The 16,099-nt window shown below is 30.6% G+C and overlaps 1 protein-coding gene across 17 annotated transcripts in view; it reads right to left on the bottom strand.

Moving 5' to 3' along the window:
- Window positions 1-16,099, bottom strand: part of LOC127723307 (doublecortin domain-containing protein 2-like) — a 130,239-nt gene that overhangs the window by 35,006 nt on the left and 79,134 nt on the right. For 13 of the 17 annotated variants that reach the window (XM_052229865.1, XM_052229876.1, XM_052229877.1 and 10 more), the window contains exons 6-10: window positions 16,040-16,066; window positions 13,138-13,176; window positions 4,555-4,626; window positions 3,344-3,426; window positions 1,430-1,554 (exon numbers count right to left, since the gene is read on the bottom strand). In XM_052229865.1, coding sequence (XP_052085825.1) covers window positions 1,430-1,554; window positions 3,344-3,426; window positions 4,555-4,626; window positions 13,138-13,176; window positions 16,040-16,066 — 346 coding nt within the window. The remainder of the gene's footprint in view (window positions 1-1,429; window positions 1,555-3,343; window positions 3,427-4,554; window positions 4,627-13,137; window positions 13,177-16,039; window positions 16,067-16,099) is intronic. The other 4 variants (XM_052229878.1, XM_052229869.1, XM_052229875.1 and 1 more) reach the window with 2 other exon arrangements.

Below are 16,099 nucleotides of genomic sequence, written 5' to 3'. Positions count from 1 at the left end.
CGAGAGAGAATTAGACTTTAATTAGTGATGATTAGAAGGTAAAATCTCATCTTCATCTTTAAGGTGTAGATATTTCTAAAATAAGATCTGATTCAAAATTCAATACCTAAGTATTACAATGTTTGATTGGACAATTATTCTTATCACAAATCAAGGGCGGATCCAGCCATTTTTTAAAAGGGGGGTTCCCAACCCAGGTTAAAGGGGGTGTTCCAACTATATGTCCCCATTAAAATGCATTGATCGTCCAAAAAAAAGGGGGGGTTCCAACCCCCTAAAACCGCCATTGCAAATATAATTAAAGTTTTGATTGGACAACCATCCAATAGGATATAAGAGCACATGAATAGTCTTCTATAAAAAAAACAAAAATTAGAATGTTTCATTATCACTGAACTAGTATATATATTTGTTTAGGGGCCAGCTGAAGAACGCCTCCGGGTGCGGGAATTTCTCGCTGCATTGAAGACCCATTGGTGACCTTCTGCTGTTGTCTGTTCTATGGTCGGGTTGTTGTCTCTTTGACACATTCCCCATTTCCATTCTCAATTTTATTGATTTAAGAACTACATAATGGGATGACTATCAGTAAAAAAAAAAAGATTATCTGTAGTTTAAAAATGAATCCCAGAAAAATTTAAGGGCATGAGACCTATGTCCAGACACATGTAACAGATGTAAAAAATATGTCATGAAGAAATGGTTGATATCAGAGAAATCTTATGCCCACATATATCCCATCCCTCATGTGACTACAGCAGTTTGTAATTTAATTACTGCACTTCCTAGAAAATAAAAGTGAAGAAATTTCTATTGACAGAAACCTTAAAAATATGAAATAAAATTTAAAAATTATACAAACTGTTTACTAATCCATTATGATTCTATCTATTAATTTGCATTACCATAGTCATTAGACAGAATAAATACTATTGAACAGATAGTTATCTTTAATCAAGTATGTCTAAGCATGTCAGATACATCATACTTGGTACAATGCTGTACACCATTTAAATTTTTCGGCTACTGTTTATCTTGTGAAATGTTCATGATTCATTTGAGATATTGTTAGGATGATGGAAACTACAATCAATTGGTACTTGACAGACCCATAGTGCATTAATGTCTAGTGGACATATCACAACCTCTAAATAAAAATCCATGAACAAAAAATATTTTCCTTATTAACAATGCTGTTTAGTTAAAATATCCTCACAAAGAATGCTCTGACCAATCAGAAAATCTAACCCAATTGGTGTTCCCATAATGCAACATTATCTAAATAAGATCTGACAAAACAGAATGAGCTGTTGAATAATTAATTTTAGAGAAAAGTTTTTCTTTTTCCACAAAATGGTTGTAATTTTCATGCCAAACTGACATTTTTCATGTCAGATGATGCCACCCGAATTAAGTCAGGTTGATTTACTTTAACTTCCTCTGCTCGAACTTGGTCAATTGGAAGATCTACTTTCGTGTCGCCATTATCACGCACCTCTTTTGCGCCCCTTGTGTCTCTGCTTTGACCTTTGGCCTTAAATACACCACCATCATCTGCAATAAAACAGGTGCAAATTTCACCAATAAGTGCATGACACAAGTATATCTAGTTCACCAGTTTCCATGGAAACAATTCTATTTGTGATGATTTCTAATTCAAATATTCTATTTATTTTTGTTTTCAGGATTAATAAGGTCATGTTTTAAGATTCTACATATAACTAATGAATTCATTGTTTTATTATCCACAATACCCTCCCCCCCCTAAAAAAAAATAAATTTTAAGATTTTAAAAATATTTCTTTCAATTGGTTTACTCTATTTTCCCTCAGATAAGAAACATATCGACTGTATCCACAACAGTACACTTTTTGATGTAATTTGTATCTTCAAAATAATTTGTATGACGGTTTTGTTGAAAATCTATGCAATAAAATATATAAGATTCTCAATTCTATGGTTCATACCTTACAAAATAGGACAAAAAAAGTTTAAGTTATCAAAATTTTTGTATGCACTTTTTTGCACAATTTCTACATAAGCCCACGCAAGTAATAGGGTACAGATTTGAAGATGCATTATATCAGGCATTTCAAGCGGCAAAACACTATTCATAAATTTGCCAGTCATTGAAATAATGACAATATATATGGTACATAACATTATACTTCTGTATTTAAATCATTCTTGTTGAGATCAATTCACCAATAAAACCTTATCATAGGATTATTGGGTTGTTTACAATTGAATTTAAAATAAATTCAATTTGAAATCAATAGAATTTATTTCTCAATGCCATCGAGACAGTTCACCATCACTTAATAACCAGGTGTCAATTTCGTGCACACTGACATGTCAAACTACAAACATTACATGAAATTGTGCAACAAGAGATTATCTCCCCTGGACCAATGAGTTTTTTTTTAAATTATCTCCAATGTACTTACCTTTTCTATGTTATGAAATAATATTATAAATTTTTATTTTTTAAATACAAACTTTGAAAGAAATTGTATAAAAAAATATACATTGAAGAAATAGTAACCCAACCACAAATATTTTAAAGAATGCTAAAAGTAAAGTACTTTGCAATAAAATATTTAGGGCTATTCCATTAAAATGTATGTGACAGGGTAGGAAGGGACTTTCAAAATATCCCTACAACCAAGAACCATTTTTTAGATAATTTTGCATAATGGTAATAGACGCATATTGAAAAAAGACCCATGACCCACATTCAATAATTAAACTTCCCTTCCTACCCTCCCACATACATTTTAATGGAATAGCCCTCAGATAAATCTACCAAAAAGTCATCTTAATTGGTTGTTGGTATAAATTTTTTTTTTTTTTTTCCTTTTGATGTTTGGATGGTTGGGATAATATCTCATGTTTATAAAGTACTATCTTCCATCATGTATTGCACAATATATGTATGAAACAAACATGTTGAAGGCCTTATGATAACCTATAGTTGTTAACTTCTATATCCTTTGGTCTCTGGTGGAGAGTTGTCTCATTGGCAATTATACCACATCTTCTTTTGATAAAGCCAACCTTTATCACCATGCTTGTTTTGTTTTTTTGTGTGTGTGTTTTTTTTTATTTGTATGGGACTAAATATATAGCCTACAGTCCACTTGTTCTTGTGTTTGTGTGTTTGTGTGTTTTATTATGAGTACAGTTATGTAGCCTACATTTATCTAATCTGCTTGTTTTGGAGTTTGTTTCCTGTGTTTTGGTATTGGAACAGTTATGTTATAAAATTGAGAATGGAAATGGGGAATGTGTCAAAGAGACAACAACCCGACCATAGAGCAGACAACAGCCGAAGGCCACCTACCTTTATCGTAATCTGCCTGTTTTGGAGTTCGTTTCGTGTGTTTTGCTGCTTTCACTGGAACACCATTCACCTGATTTCTTTTTCTACAAAAAATTAAAATCACTAAATCATCTTGATACAAAGTAGATAAAACTAAATTTCTTTTCTAAGTTACAGAATTGGGTTTTAGTTCTGTTTGAAATACGATTTATATTTTGTCTTCAATTGTTTTTGCAATATTATAGTTTCAGTATCCACCCACATCATTTTGTTCAACCAGTATTCTATTGTAACAGTCCAAAACAATGAAAAGGCTGTCTCTACTGAACAAGCATAAAAAATGGTTTGTTAAACAAATTAACACTAAAATGTGTTGCTTTTTTCTTCTCTGATAGAATCAATATCTAATAAATGTTTTTTTTTTAATTTCCTAATGTCTGACTTGGTCAAAGATATAATGGATCTCAAACATAAACAAGAGAACAATAACCCAACAAAAAAAACATTTGTTGTGGATTCATAAATAATAGTTGGGATTTTCTCTGATTTCTTGGGTAGGAGGAAACAAAAATTCAAGTACTCAACAAGTTTTAATTACTTTGATGGGAAAAAATGATGAAACCTGGAAATTCTGTACCCTTGATAGAGAAAATATATCTGCAGTCAAGAAAATTGATACCAATGAAAATAAATGAATCCTTTGTAATATTTAAAGTATCTGCTTAATTTTGTATTTACATTGTGTCATAGATCAAATTTATTCGTTTAGTGTATGTTCACTTGTTTTTGTTAATATGTCTTTTTGATTGAGTTAAGCCATTTCAATTGATATTTTATAGTGTGTCTTTCTATGTTGTGATGTTACACTATTGTTTCAGGTAGGGTGAAGGTTGGCGCCTATTAAAACGTTTAAACCTGCTGCATTTGTTTGCACCTGTCCTAAGTCAGGAACCTGATGTTCAGTGGTTGTCGTTTGTTGATGTGGTTCATGAGTGTTTCTCGTTTTTTATATAGATTAGACCGTTGGTTTTCCTGTTTGAATGATTTTACACTAGTCATTTTTGGGGCCCTTTATAGCTTGCTGTTCTGTGTGAGCCAAGGCTCTGTGTTGAAGGCCGTACTTTGACCTATAATGGTTTACCTTGACAAATTGTGACTTGGATGGAGAGTTATCTCATTGGCACTCATACCAAATCTTCTTATATCTATGAAGAGAATGTGAGCATACTGACCTAGTTTCTGGATATGAACTAACAGAATGGTCTGGTGAGTGTTTCTTTTGACTGTTTATTGGTGGCAGCGTTCTGGAATTACAAAAATAACAAGATAATTTATATCGATCAAATTATTTAGTTCTTCTAACATGCTGTGGGATAATTCAGCTGTGAACTGAAGTGATCTCTCGGAATTCTACCAATGTCTTGCTTTTCAAAATAAAAATAGCAGCTGTTGTTTCTTTGTTGTAACAGAGAGATGGATGGTAAGGACTGAGGTTGAGGTTTGTTGTAAAAGGGAGATTGATGGCAAGGACTGAGGTTGAGGTTTGTTGTAAAAGGGAGATGGATGGTAAGGACTGAGGTTGAGGTTTGTTGTAAAAGGGAGATGGATGGTAAGGACTGAGGTTTCTTTGTTGTAAAAGGGAGATGGATGGTAAGGACTGAGGTTGAGGTTTGTTGTAAAAGGGAGATGGATGGTAAGGACTGAGGTTGAGGTTTGTTTTAAAAGGGAGATGGATGGTAAGGACTGAGGTTGTGGTTTGTTGTAACAGGGAGATGGATGGTAAGGACTGAGGTTGAGGGTTTTATATCTTATGTAAGAAATCCTTATGAAGTGTTATACCTAAACCTTTATAACTTAACCTTGGTCCCTTCAAGTACAAATTCCTCTATGGCTTGAAAAAAAAACATGTTTCTTTGTCATTTTTTTTAAGCACGTATTGTTAAATTCAGACTGTTTCTCCAGTTTAAACAAGCTAAAAATGGTTTAAAAAATTATTTGCCTATCTTGCAATCCTAATATTTTTTAGCATGTTAGCTGAAATTTGGGTATTATCTTATTTTTTTTTGCTTTAATAATAAGGTTCCATTATAAGAAAAAAGTTCATTACTACTAATATACTCCTTTTTTTCAAATATCAAATTGCTATTTCAGGTTATTTCATTTAAGACAGCAAATAACTTTGGGAAGTAATCAATAAATCACATTATTATACCTTACATATATTTCAAACAATTCTATTGGGTAAAACGTTATCACGTGACATGGAATAATTCAGTTAATTTTCATTCATTTGCAAGGAAGAACGAATAACCCTAAAAATTTACACCAGCATTGAATAACCCTATTATTCACCGGCGAATAACCTTTTTAGTTTGTTGATTTGTACTCATGAAAATGACATCACAGACGTAAATAAACAAAATGGCAACGTTCAAGTTACAGGAAGCCCATTGATCGAGAGAAGAGGAAATAAGGCTTTTGACATGCAGCTTGTGCTGATGATATCTCTAAAAACGGTCCTTTTCAGGGCCATCAATATTTTACAAAAAGAATCTACCTTTGTTGTACATACGAGAATTCTAAGACACAAATTACATGTATTTTTGAACGTCAACTTGTGTTTGTTACTGACTCAAGTAAGGGTAAGTGCTTTTACAATGATTCAAAATGCCCTTCCACTGTTAGTTCGGTATAATAAAACAATTGTGGCCCCTTAGAAGCGATGAATATCCAAAATTGTCAACCCTTAAAAATTATTTCACTTCGGGCTGCGCCCTCAGTGAAATAACCTTCTCGTGTTGACAATTTTGGATATTCACCTTTTCAACGGGCCATAATTGTATTCATTAACTGGTGAAACCTTCTTAAAATTACTGTCATTCATTGCCAGACAATATTGACATTACTATCATAATGACTATGAACCTATGGATAATCATACATCCCTATAAATATAGTTTTAGAAAATCGTAACAAGGAAAATTATGATGAAACTTGACAATGAAAGTTATAATTACCAGAGGGCTAGGCTATAAAATTGGGTGCCACATATGTGATTACGATAAACAGGGCTATGCCATAAAATTGAGTGGACCGTATAAAGGTAATGTTTACATACGTTACAATGGTATCTAACTTCAGACAAACTGACACCTTATACCATATTCTTACAAACTCATACCAAGGTTTTTACAATGAGAACCACTCGTCTCAATGTAATTTACGATCATTTACCATTCATGTTTCTGAATTAATCAATTTTTAACTTAAGTGATTCTACAACAATGCATATGACCAATTTACGGGTCCCATGCATTGATATACTACATACAAAGATTTAAAGTTACATCTTTTGTTAGGAACATGATATACCATATACGAAGATTTAAAGTTACATTCTTTGTAAGGAACATTACAAAAATAATATGTTAGATACTTTGACATTTCAATTCTTTAAATAATTTATAATGATCACTCGTGACAATTGAGACCAAATATTGATACAAAGATTTTCTCTTTCTTATTGTACTTATATTATTGTCAGGTTAATAGAACTGTCTTTTGAAATAAATTGAAAAAAAAACGAAATGTATACATGTTGATTTTTGAGGTACACTGAGGAGAAAATAGTCGTTGACGATTTAATAACAAATATACTCATCATAGATACCAGGACAAAAATTTTGTAGGCAGACGTGTGTTTCCTCAACAAAAGACTCATCAGTGACATTACACCATCACCAATTCATTTTTTGTTTATGTACTATAACAATTGAATCAAAAGTCTGAAGCAATGCTTTCAGCATTGGGGTACCATCGACAATTCTTTTTTTGTTTATGTACTAAAACAATTGAATCAAAAGTCTGAAGCAATGCTTTCAGCATTGGGGTACCATTGACAATTCTTTTTTTGTTTATGTACTAAAACAATTGAATCAAAAGTCTGAAGCAATGATTTCAGCATTGAGGTATTGAAAAGCTGACAGGATAGGGTAAGATCTAAGATTGAAGTGGTGATCACTATGTTCTTTGCAACATGTATTTTCTAACCAGTATAACCTTTAACTTACAAATAGAAAAATAAGAAAATGTGGTATGATTGCCAATGAGACAACTCTCCACTATAGGCCAAATGATGTTGTAGTTAGCAACAAAAGGTCACTGTACGGCCTTCAACAATGAGAAAAACTCATACCGCACAACCAGCTATAAAAGGCCCCAAAATGACAAATGTAAAATAATTCAAACGAGAAAACTAATGGCCTGATTTATGTACAAGACAATAAACGAAAAACAAATATGATATACAGCAACAAATGACATCCACTGAATCACAGGCTACTGACTTTGGACAGGCACATACAGAATGTGGTGGGGTTGAACATGTTTGTGGGCGCCCAAACCTCCCTCTAACCTGGGACAGTGGTGGAACAAGTTCAGTTGCAAATTTTCTTGTAACTATGCATGCAAAATAAATTTTTTAAAGTGAAAGATAATATTTTACTCACAAATAATTATCCTTACAGTGCCTCAACATATATATTTATAACCCATTGTTTTTATACCATTAATTATTTTTAAATGTCTTTTGTTTTATGGTGACAATAAACCACTGGGATGGAAGAAATAAACAAATGAAATTCTTTTGAAAAAGAAAAAAAGCTAAAGATTTTATTTCTCTTTTGATAGAAAAGTTGTGTCAAATAGTGTCATCAAATAGTAAAATAAGAACAATTGTTTTCCATTTGAATTATTTCCAAAGACGAAACTGAAAACAAAATACTTCACAATTACATTAAAGAATTAAAAGTGACATTTTAATTTCAGTTTTTGTAATTCTTTGAAAAAAAGCTTAGACTTTATTTCTTTTTACCAGAAGCTGTGTAATAAAGTAAAATAAAAACAATTGTTTTCCATTTAGATTTATTCCAAAGACAAAACTAAGAAAAGTATTTAGCAATTACGTAAAAGGATTAAAAGTGACATTTTCAATTGCAGTTTTTACGATTTGTATCAACTGGTCCTTAGCACAAGTGGTACATTTGTTATTTCAAATCAATACATTTTCCTGTAAATATGTTTTTAAAGTTGAGATTTGTGAAAAAATAACATCCTTTTTAGGACTGCGACAGTCCAATTAACCATGTACAGACTGAATTCCTTGGTAATTTGCGACATTATTTATTTTGTAGTTTAATGGCTTGTAATAAAACAATGGCCTGTGATCAAAAAGTTAATTCATTTCATCAAGGTGTGGGAAAATCTTGAAAGCAGGGAAATTTTAAAAAATCTAGTAATTATATAATTAAATAACAATAAAGTTAGGTCCTTTCATATATTGAAATTGAACTTCAAGGAAAAACCCCCTATTGTACAGATGGAACTACATTTTACAATCTGACAACTTTAAAGTATTAATCATTGAAACAACATCTCAATTGTTAAAAGAACTTGTCAATTATGATTTTCATATTCCTCTTTTTAGATTTTAGATTTAGTCAGGTTCAAATGATTTAATTTAAAAAAAACATTATCTTGAAATTCAACATTTCCTCTCATTGCAGACAAAACACAAAAAGATTTTTATCTTCTTATAATTATCTTTACCAAGTATTTTACATAAACAATTGTGTCAATAGAAATTTCTATTTGTTATTTTTTCTTATAGTTACAGTTTCCAACTTCTTTGAGCTGCCAATGTAACTTAATTTCTATTTATTGCAAAGCCTATAATTTGGGTGTGACGGGAACGGCTCACTTATTAAAAAGTCTGAAAAGGGGAGATAATTATGACTTCATATTCCCAGCACCGTCCTTAGTAACAAGTCGGTTACTTAAACAAGGGAAGTAATTAAATTGAATTGACAATATTATATTTGAGTGTCATAAACCATTTTATATGGTCCTTTAAATGCAACACAAGTATTGAAATCAAAAGTTATCATATTCCTTAAACAGCACGGTTAGCGACGCTATAAAAAATCTAACGATTCATAACATCACAGCTTTTTTCAATCAATAGATGAACAAATTCTTTTAAGTCATTTACAATCAAATCTTTAATTTCATAATTAATTTCATTTCTCACTCAATCGATAATGAAAGCATGCAAGCAGAAACCATAGAAATGCAATGACGAAAGACCGAAACATTATTCCTTGGAATGTACGGGTTTTTATGCATCCTCAATTTGTTAACAAAGAGAAAATCATCATAGCAACCATCATTCCCATTATTTCCTTCATAAAAAGTTATAAGGATCAATGTCAAAGTTATAAACCATAGAAAACAAAAATGTATTTGCTTAAGAATTAAAACGGCCTTGTTAGGAGAAAACATACGAAAAGTTTATTTATCACTCTTTAATTTTGCTGTCAAACTTTACAAAAGTAGGTGTAATATTTTTCACTTTCAATGGAGTTATGTTTGTACAGTAAAATGACTATATAGTAGTCCTAAAAACTGTTTTTAGTCTTTTATGTAAATAAATTAATAATTAACATTTATCTTTTCAAGGTAATTTAAACCTGTTGTATTTTTACTACAAAAAGCACAGAAATCATAATTCTAAAAAGCAAATTCATATTTCATTTAACGACATGTCAATTGAATGAAAAGTATTTGGTATGCTAGTTAACTTGCAAAGGACCCTTTAACAAAATAAACTTTATATAAGAGTTGATCTTGTCTAGTATTTTACTGTAATTTAAATTCAATGAGATAAAACTTGCATCTAACAAGTTGAAAAGATCAAAACTCAATTTTGTGAAAGTCTATCAGATAAAAATACATATGAACTTTGGTAACTATTAGTAAAAGCTTTCTCATATTACTGCACAGTACTGATTACTGTATACAGGTATAGCTTTTAATGATACATATCAGAGTTTCCATTAAAGTTGACACCCAAACTGGCCTTGCTGTAAGATTTGAGTTTTTGAGTTCATTTTTTAGGACTTCCAGCTTCTGACAAGATGTACAACAGGAATAAAATTATTCTTTTGAATTTTTGGTTGTGTTCTTGTATTTTATTGGGGGACAGGGCCCTTGGTGACAGAGTGGTCTAAGTAGTTCTTCAACAGTGATCATTAGCCTGTCAACTCTTTAAGTTGTGAGTTCCAACCATGCTGGACTCAGATGTTAATTGACAACGGTTGGTTGTTCTCTCTGGGTACTCCAGCTGCCTCCACCAATAAAAACTTTGGCTGCCACAATATAGCCAAGGTAACTGAAAGTGGATAGAAACATCAACAAAATGTTTTTTATGAGATTTTTGTCTGTGCACATCTATCCAATATCTTTTTTTTCTTAATATATTGGTATAGATTAGTTGAGAGTTTGGTTTATCTTAGAAAATAATGTCCGTCTCATTGAGACTACCCAACTGCCTCCCTTCATGCATTAAAACTTAATTTCAAACTTTTTCTTGGTTTTAAGTTTCTAAATGAAAAGTTGAACAAGTTATAGACCTGGGTATATTATGATAATTATGCATATTATAATGCTAAAAAAAATATTAACATGTTATTTACAAGAAAAACTCAAAAGTCATGCAAAAGTAACTTTAGTCTCCTTATTTTCCATTAAATCACAAACGAGATTATTACACTAGTAGTGATACATGCTTCAATGTGCGGATTATTTAATTGTACATGTATATTCCTTTTTAGTCATGCATAAATTACCTCCCTTTAAAAGATTAGCCCAATAATTTATAACAGAACAACTATAGAGGCCAAAAATGTCAGAAACTTTACATATTGCAACATTTCGATTTATAAATGTAAACTCTACCACACATGCATATAAATTTAAAACAGATCTCTTATAAGAGTTATTTAGTCCACCAAAGGAAGGTCAATTATAGTTACAAAAAGTTTTTGAAATTAACCAAGACATGAATACCCGTATGTGAAATGATATGGAATGATAAATTAACCAATACATGAATACCGGTATGTGAAATGATATGGAATGATAAATTAACCAATACATGAATACCCGTATGTGAAATGATATGGAATGATAAATTAACCAATACATGAATACCCGTATGTGAAATGATATGGAATGATAAATTTACCAATACACGAATACCCGTATGTGAAATGATATGGAATGATAAATTTACCAATACAGGAATACCCGTATGTGAAATGATATGGAATGATAAATTAACCAATACAGGAATACCCGTATGTGAAATGATATGGAATGATAAATTAACCAATACAGGAATACCCGTATGTGAAGTGATATGGAATGATAAATTAACCAATACAGGAATACCCGTATGTGAAATGATATGGAATGATAAATTAACCAATACAGGAATACCCGTATGTGAAATGATATGGAATGATAAATTAACCAATACAGGAATACCCGTATGTGAAATGATATGGAATGATAAATTAACCAATACAGGAATACCCGTATGTGAAATGATATGGAATGATAAATTAACCAATACAGGAATACCCGTATGTGAAATGATATGGAATGATAAATTAACCAATACAGGAATACCCGTATGTGAAATGATATGGAATGATAAATTAACCAATACAGGAATACCCGTATGTGAAATGATATGGAATGATAAATTAACCAATACATGAATACCGGTATGTGAAATGATATGGAATGATAAATTAACCAATACATGAATACCCGTATGTGAAATGATATGGAATGATACATGTACCAATTATGTGTAATGTGAATTAGAACCAAATAATGAATTTTCCAAACCCTGGATTAACAAACATTAAGAAAATCATAAAAACCTTTTTTCTGCATGCCTAATTATGCAAAAGCCACGCACAAAGAGAGACCAAAATTTGGTTTATACCAAAAATAGTCCCTGAATTTATAAAGACATTATTCTTAGTTTTTGGGGAGGTAAGCAATATCCTTATGTGAGAAAATAGATACCATAATGATGAATGTGTGTCATTCAAGCATGATAGCCATGTGCAAAATTCTAGTAAAAATAAGTCAATGCTAGTCAAAATTCATGTTACAGACATGCCAAAATCTAGTAAAAGTTAGTCAATGCTAGTCAAAATTCCCATTACAGAATTTTTTTTCCCATTTGATGCTTGAAGTTTGTCAAAACCTACTATATGTTTGATGGGGTTGTGAAGAACCCATTGCCTAAAACCATAAGTCCAGCAACGCCTGATGTCCACTAATATTTTTTTTTTGAAACTTTGCCAAATAATTTAATTAAACTATAGCCTACCCATAAAGATAAAGTTGAAAAAGTGCATAAACCAATCCATTATAAAATGTAAAAAATATAAAACATGACTAGTTTATTAACTTTAGCTTTAGCTTTAATGATTGTGAAGTTTTGCTTAAGTGAATTGTGAACTATAGCTTTAATGAATTGTGAACTTTAGCTTTGATGATTTGTGAACTTTAGCTTTAATAAATTTTGAACTTAAAAGCTTCAAATAATTATAGAACAGAAAAGAAGATGGGTTTTGAATTTGCAAGGTTCTAGGAAGGGATGTGACGTATCATACCTGCCTGCTGCTCTACACGACAAAATAATGCCAGTTTGAATCTTATGCTAGTTGCCATGGTTATAAACCAACACAAACAACAAAATGTGCACCATTAAAAATTTGAAATTATCTGCAACAGCCACAACAGTTATAAAATATGCACTTTTGTTGAAATCCTTTCATATGAAATTATAACATACAAAGTTTACAGAAAGTGTTTTGTTTTAGCAGACATTTTTTATCATAATGGAAATGTTACCATGGCAACTGTTGCAAATAAGAAAGACATGCATGAATTACCTAGGTCTTCTGTAGTCCCCTGGTCCGCCAAAAGTAGATCTGTATCACAGAAGAAATAGACGATAGAATGTGAATGAAAACTACTGATGTATGTACAGTATACCATTTTATTGTCTTAAAAATGACTCAGAATTTTCAGAGAATTATATTCTTTAGACAAAACTAAGAATTGCCTACTTTTTCATTGAAGATCATTAATCTATCGATCTGTGGCTTTGAAAAAAAATATTACAATTTAATTTTAATATTGTAATCACTTTATATTATAAAAAGTAAGATTTTTTTTAAAACAACCACAGCTTTTAATATTCATATCAATGGATTTACTTCTGTTTAATGTGTATATCCAGAAGACAATTCTGTAGCTGCCAATAAATAAACTCCCGTTTTCATCCTAAGGGGAGATAATTATTAAGGTAAATGTAAGAACAGCCAACAATATGGTATACAAAAATTAGGCAATAGCTTTATTACAAAAAAATCTTAGACAAATAGACTATTCTGTTCTGTTCTGGAATTTATATTACAAGAAATTCGATAAAATATTTCAAAATAAGAATTGACACATTATACACATGAAGGAAATATTTGTGACATTTCAATTATCCCAACATTTGCAATACACAAGAATAAAATGATCAGAAAAAAATCCTGTGATTGCTATTTCAATAGGAAATTAAAAAAAAATTAATTATAAAATTGCTAAATATTTCATTAGGAAATTTAAAAAATCAATCAGATCTTTGTTAAATATCAAAAATAAAGCATTAAAATTTCAAGGTTTATCTTAGTTAATCAATCTACAATTTTCTATTTGCAGAATGTATTTTTTTCTGACTTTCATGGTATATGATATATCAAAGACTAATTAATTAATAAATTGCAGAACAGAATCTTTATCAATTGTAATTGCACTATGTTATCAAGTTACAAATGTTATATATTTGTTACTGCATGTATAAAATTTCAAAACATTTGACCATTTTTATATCATTTGAAGAAAATGATTATTTGTAACAAGATAGCAACACAGTACTAACGATGCATCTAAAGTCAATAATACCAGCTTCTTATTTTAGATAAAAACATCTTTTAAAAGTACAAATCCCCATCATTTAAAAGTACACTGAATGCATGTCCTTGATAATGAGTTTGCAAAATTCTGTTGCAATCTTTTGTGAAGTATGTCATATAAAATGTCTGAAGATCTAGCCTGCAGTAATGCAATTACAACAGAATGAAAAAAAAAACCTGGTAACCATGAATTCAGATGCATGTATAGTTAAAATAAAAGTTCTAGTAATTTTAGCTATTAAAAGTCAATTTTACTAACAGAATTAGCTTTCCTAATTTTAAAACTACAAAACAAGTGTAACTATTGCCAACAAAACATTTGAATCTCATTAGAACAAACACAGACACATACAAATTTGGACAGTTTGGCATTTTAACTCAATAACACAAACCTTGGATAAATCAAAATACAGTCTGTATCCATAAGTGGTGGAAAATAGGGGCTTTTTTATAATTTAAAAAAAAAGGCTGGCTCAAAGAAGTTTGCCTGTATTAATTTTAATAATGATTTATCAAAGTAAAATGTTAGTTCTTAAACAGTAGTCGAATTTATCAAAGTAAAATGTTTAGTTCTTAAACAGTAGTCGATTGCAGCCAAATACCACCATTAAGTTAAAATTTAAGATGACATTGGTTTGTCTGTCTGTGTTTGACAAAAATAAGACAATGCTTTATATTTTAAAAGTATGCTACTAATGAAAAACATAAGAATACAAACATATATACACAGTAAAATTATTACAGTGCAACACAAATTTCGAACTACAATTTGGTATTTCAAAATGATACATGTATAATAATGTCATTTGAGGAAAATTGCAAGAAAAGAGTAATTTTGAATCAGGCGTGTTTGGCAATATTGCAAGAAAAGAAAATTGGCCCAGTTTGGCAATCAGCAGACTAGTTGAACTGTATGAAGGTTTGACTGTATACATGTACAAATGTATATGAATATGACAGCTTATTTTCTTTCATTTTTGTTTTTTTTGGCGGAAGCCGGATTTTCGTTTGCTGTGATTTAGGTTGATCAGGTTCTGTATTTTCAGAAATTTTACCAATGCTATACATGTATTATTGAAGAGAATGCAAACAGACATCATGCAATAAATTAAAACTCATATTTCAAGTTTATAAACCATTTTCTGGTATACAGCATTTTACCATTTCTTCATCTGACATTACAATTAGATTGATAAATGAATATTATATTTCTGAATTTTCAGCAATTGAGAAGAAGATGATTTCTAATCTCTTACTAACATGCAATGATGAAATTTAAGGTTAATTCACAACTTTTAACTAAATTAGTAATACAGAGCTAATGTTTAAAACCATGCAAATGACTGTACAGTTTAAAACTGACTATATAGTTTTAAAAATGTAAGCAAACAGGAAAATTTATAATTTTTTGTCGTGCTATATGCTATATAAAAATAAGATGTGGTATGATTGCCAATGAGACAACTCTCCACAAGAGACCAAGTGACACAGAAATTAACAACTATAGGTCACTACGTATGATTCAAACTCTATGACTATTTTAATGGTATATTACATAGCAGAATTAGTTAGCTATGCTTATTATAACAACAACAACTCTGAAAATGCCATTCCAAATAAAAAAGATAATTTGGCTTAAAAAAGCAGATTGGAGCTGCACTATGACAGTATCACTGAAATCAAGTAAGTTGTTTAGCTGTTTAAGATAAGTTCGGACTGACACACAGTCATAACAATATTCCCCTGCTTCAGTTTTCCAGGCTACAACAGAAAATAACTAATTCTAATTTTCAAAAAAAAGAGAGAGAGAAGATTAAATGTATCTTACCTTTCTTTCCATAAGTATTTTGTTTGTCTGAAAAAAAAGATATGATTTAATCTTTAATAT

Source organism: Mytilus californianus, unplaced genomic scaffold, assembly GCF_021869535.1.
Source record: "Mytilus californianus isolate M0D057914Y unplaced genomic scaffold, xbMytCali1.0.p SCAF_13, whole genome shotgun sequence".
Lineage (NCBI taxonomy): Eukaryota > Metazoa > Mollusca > Bivalvia > Mytilida > Mytilidae > Mytilus > Mytilus californianus.
Note: the sequence above shows the minus strand (reverse complement) of the source record. Positions and strands in the feature narration are given on the sequence as shown.